General features: G+C 37.0%; 1 protein-coding gene across 1 annotated transcript; it reads left to right on the plus strand.

Annotated features, from left to right (window-relative positions):
• The first annotated feature begins 1,489 nt into the window (after positions 1-1,489).
• LOC148018139 (xyloglucan endotransglucosylase protein 7-like) lies at positions 1,490-3,969 on the plus strand. The gene is made up of 4 exons (XM_087661251.1): positions 1,490-2,004; positions 2,545-2,645; positions 2,940-3,133; positions 3,354-3,969. Exons 1-4 carry the CDS (start codon positions 1,788-1,790, stop codon positions 3,742-3,744), a joined length of 903 nt encoding a protein of 300 aa, XP_087517377.1. The 5' UTR covers positions 1,490-1,787; the 3' UTR covers positions 3,745-3,969.
• Positions 3,970-5,412: the final 1,443 nt, after the last annotated feature.

Below are 5,412 nucleotides of genomic sequence, written 5' to 3' on the forward strand. Positions count from 1 at the left end.
AAAGAGAAAGTTCCTAGTTTACAAAAAGATGATGACGATAATGATATTGATCATGATGAGCCTAGGAAAAGAAGATGTATTAGAAGCAGAGCCGAAAACTCGGAAAAGCAAGATCTACATTTAGATCAAAGCAATACCCTTGTTGGTAGTAGAGAAGAGGATGTATCATCTAGTTCAAAAGGTGAATGGACAAAAGCTAGTGATATTGATGGTACAACACAAGAGGAAGATAAAGAAAAAAGAATGCCTTACAACAAGTGTGAAATTTATCCATGTTTACTTAACCTCTTGTGGTTGAAATATCTATCATTTTTTAAATTAATATACATTTAGTAAATATTTTAAAAATCTCACCAACATGAGTATGTGGAGTCTTATAGTGAATAGTAAGTTTTACATTATAGAAAGTAAGCAACAATATTGTGTATGCAATACTTAGCATTGATAGTCCGAAGTAATATGGAATTTTATGGTTTTGTTCCAAGTGGAGTGTCGATGTCGATTAGTCTCAAGTAATCCTTCTTTAGTATATTGGCGGTTGAAATGGTTGTCAATATATGCAATTAAAGGTTAATATTTGACTTAATGTATTAATATTGTGCTTGGCGAATGCTGTATTGGAGGATTGAAGAGAGTGACAAGCACAAGCCGCCATTTGAAAGGAGGGGCCGACATTGAGGGAGAGAGTATGAACCGCCCATGTGTGGGATTATATATTGCAGTCATGTAATAAACTACTTGTTCAGGAGAACGAGTCCACCATTATATGCTGCAACCGCAATTATGAGCGCTGTGGGCAATTCCATGTGGGACTTAGCAACCGATGCTACAGTGGCGGAGATTCGAAGGCTCTGTGGACTCGTCTGGAGACACCCATTAATGAGCTGGCCACCACCGCCTGCATGGCCTGATTATCACCATGCGCATCATACTTATCCTCGTAATCATCAGCTGGCTTTTCACCATAGCCTATGCCATAATCACCATTATCATCATCATCATCATCATCATCATCATTATCTAGCTTGACTATCTATACCATTATACACCATAATTATTATTACACAAAGGTTGACGGTTCGCATTTGAAATAATCCGGCTCTTTGGATCGTCATTTGACCAGTTTATAGTTGAATTAGTGTTACTTATTGTGGCCAATTTGTGGGTAATTATTGAAATGATTGGGGCGGATGTAAAATGCAACTGATCATCTGATTAATAATTCGTGTCATCTGACCACAGCTCCGAATTATGCGTTATATCTGGCTGTAAATTAATGAGAACTTCAATTAGATTGATTGGGGCGAGTAGGTGCAACTACTAAGGCCGATGCTTCTGATTGATAATTAATGGGAGCCCGGAGACCGATTGGATTCATCATTAGCAGATTAATGTAATTAGATTGATTAGGGGAATACAGTCAGGTCGAGTGGAGCCGAAATGTATTTTATTATGAATTTCTTGGCACGAGGCCGGCCGCACCGCCTGGTTTCAGCAAAAGCGCGTTATCTACTGTGCATGCTATGAATTTTCCGGGTCCTATTATAATTATAATTACTCTTCGATGTTGTACCCTCTTATATTATTCTCACTCAGATTATATGTATATATATGTGTACACTGATGATCTGATCATCGCTACTCCATAAGGAAACACACCATTACAGCTGCAGTAAGCCGGCAGGACTGCAATTGTTATCATCGCCATTATAAGTCCGCCATAGCTAGCACTTATCATCGCCATTACAGTTCCGCCATAGCTCCCGACCTGCTATTGTATAATTAGTATGGGCTCTCTGATTAGGCATAGGAGCTCCGATTATTACCGTCTGTGCAGTACTCATCATCGCGATACCTGGCGCGTCTTGTTGTTAATTTTCTTCTGCATCTGCCATTGTTGCACTGCCAGCTTCCTCTCAGACTTCACCATCACTTGGGCTCCTGACCACGTCCACTACTCTACTGATGGCACGGAGATCTCTCTCTCCCTCGACCAAAATTCGGGTATTAATTAGTGCTTATTTCATGATTACTCTCTATCCGAATTGTAATCCCTTTGTAATCTAGGAGCACTCCATAATTCCTATGAATATAATTAGTAATCTAGGAGCACTCAGTAATCTAGTAATTAGGGTTTCTTTGATCACTCTCAATCCGAGTTACATTCCCTTTTCAATCTAGAAGCACTCAGTAATTCCGATGTATCTAATTAGTGCAGATTAGTGGGTAATTGTTACATTCCTACTACTGGTTTGGAGATATACAGTTAGGCTAATTGGAGGCTCCTTTAGATAGAATATTATGTAATGATTCCAGCCGGCTAATCATAGTTTGCATATCAGTCTGGGCTACCATTCAGATAATGATAAGTAGATAGTCAAAGCTTATGGAAATCATTATATCCATAATCCCAGCTTAATGCCCACATATGCAGACGATAACGAACTATAAGAAAACTCATTGCAGCTGCAGATTTAAATCAGTCGTCCGTGCGAGTATTAATGCAATGTCTATTTGATTATATATATATGTTATGTACTGCAGGCTCTGCATTTGCTGCCAAAGACAAATATTTGTTTGGTCAGATTGACATGGACATCAAGCTTGTGCCTGGGGACTCAGCAGGCACAGTCACTGCCTACTATGTAAGCCATTCTCATAAAATCACAGCCTGATTATAAGTATATGCAAACCATTATCGTGACAAGCAACATATTAATCAAGAAAGGGAAAATACCACCTCTCTCCGCATGATAAACAACATCCAATAGGCTTATTAATCAAGCAGAGGATTAGATGATCTCTCAGAAAAGGAACACAGATTATAATCGAAAGGTTTTGCCTTATCAGTTCCATAATTATCCAAATTATAACAAGGAATTGATGATGGCTGCATCATGAGATGTTCTGATGATCTGATCGCATGAAAAAACCTGCAGCTTCACTCAGGGACAGCAAAGCATGATGAGGTAGATTTCGAGTTCTTGGGGAATGTGTCTGGCCAACCTTACATACTGCAGACAAACATCTTCAACAGCGGGACGGGAGGAAGGGAGCAGCGCATCTACCTTTGGTTCGACCCAACATCTGACTTCCACACTTACACAGTCCTATGGAATACCCAACAAGTCCTGTGAGTCATATTATCCTCCATTAAACTATCATGTATCATCCTAGTGTATACAATTAGCCTTTATCTAGTCATTACAAAACTTGATTATTGTAAGGAAATATGACCAATGTTGTTAGCTGCATCAGATCACTAGTACATAAGCATAAGGACATAATGAATGGTCACATGATTGATTGTTATAGAAAGCAAGTTGATTGTGGCTAAATGATTGTTTGGGCAGTATATCTGTGGATGGAACGCCCATAAGAGTGTTCCCAAATCTAGAGAGAAAAGGGGTGCCCTATTTGAACAAGCAACCCATGGGTGTTTTCTCAAGCATATGGAATGGGGAGAATTGGGCCACGAGGGGAGGCTTAGACAAGATTGATTGGAGCAAGGCACCCTTCACCTCCACCTACAAGAATTACAAAGTGGATGCATGCACTGTCTCAGACACCAATAACCATGCCACTTGCCCCCAAGATCAATGGTGGGCTGACTCCTCCTTCCAAACCCTCTCCAAAACGCAACAAGAATCATTGAAGATGATTCAACAAAAATACATGGTCTACAATTATTGTACCGATACGAAGAGATACCCTACCCCTCCTCCTGAGTGCTTATCCAGCTAGAAAATTGATATCATCTTGTTATGTCTAAGATTGATGCATACCTTGACCATTACGGTCTTTCCACCATTACCCATCATAAATTGAAACATGATGAACCACGATTACATTTGACAACATCAAACCATGCCATTACACACTTTATATACTCACATCTTCTTCAATTGTACTAAATTATAAAAAATCTCTTTGAGGATTGCCTCCTTTTTGAAATTTTGCAAACAATTTCTTAGATTAGATCTATAGACTGCTAGAGTGAATGCCTTTGTAATATGTTGATATTGGATAATATAATATGAATGGACTAAGCAATATCTAGATATGGTTTTGTTTAAAAAAAACTCATTAGAAATTGAGTTGGAATGAAACCTTGAAACATTACGCCATAAACAAGAAAATGGTGCTTTTGAAAAAGTGATCTAATATCTTAATCAAATCTAGTCAAAGAAGGTGATTTAGACGATTTGTGACTATTGGCCCTAAACCACCTATCATTCAAAGAGTGAATGCATTTGTAATTATGTTGATATTGGATAATATAATATAAATGGACTAAGCAATATTCAGATTTTGTATAAAAAATCTTTAGAAATTAAGTTGGAAATGAAACCTTGAAACATTAAACCATAAACAAGAAAAATGATGCTTTTGAAAAAGTGATCAATATCTTAATCAAACCTAGTCAAAGAAGGCGGTTTAAATGGGTTGTGACCATTAACCCTAAACCACCTATGGTTCAAGAGTGAAAGAGCATTAGTGCAATTACTAGTTGTCTACATCATCAAAGATGAATTACCTTTTTAATAGATATTTATATTTCTTGGAAAGTGAAACTTATTATACACTATTTGTTATCATTATACACAAGATGTTCAATTTTTTCATTGGGAATCCCAAATTTTAGATCTTCATCATTTTCCAAGTTTTATTTATCAATCCACATATGTGTATTGCATCAATATCATTTCTCTCTTGAAAACATCATTTTCTCTCTTGTGCTACCTCGAGTATAGTGTTTATCTTTCCTTACTTGTGCACCCACTAAGTCCTTAGCGATTCTTGTTAGTCACTCCAATTAAAACTCTTCTACAAGTGTACACTTGACCGAAATGTTTGTATTTCTTGAGTTGGATTATGGACTACCCAACAGTGAAGACAAAACACATGAATTTTATCATTGGGAAAGAATCAATAACATGAAATTTTGAATTTTGAAATTATACTATATTTTTTGACATTGGTTATTGGTCTATAACCAAAGAAATTTGATGAGCTAACTTGTATTATTGTTTTAGACATACGTCAAGTGTAGTGTGATCTGCACGAAGTAGTTATGAACTAGTTTAGTATGGGACAAATAGCTACAGTATAGTCTAGTTTACCTAGTGACTTACCACTCAATATGATTGAACATGGAGTTAAATAAGTCTAGTGTTATACCATGTTGATGAAGGTTTTTTATATGTAACTTCATTCTTAGAGACTAAAGAAATAAGTAATTCTTTTGCCTTCCAAATGCTTAGTTGAAGTGAAAGCTTAACAAGTAAATATAATCACTTGAGATGTAGTAGGATTAGCTCAAACATTATGAACTCATTACATTTTTATGAATGAATGCTACTCTTAGTGGGGCCACATTAGAACCTATGATAGTAGTATGGGTTAAGAGTA

This window comes from Lygodium microphyllum, chromosome 21 (assembly GCF_053477565.2).
Source record: "Lygodium microphyllum isolate KBCC chromosome 21, Lygodium_microphyllum_v1.1.10, whole genome shotgun sequence".
NCBI classification, from domain to species: domain Eukaryota; kingdom Viridiplantae; phylum Streptophyta; class Polypodiopsida; order Schizaeales; family Lygodiaceae; genus Lygodium; species Lygodium microphyllum.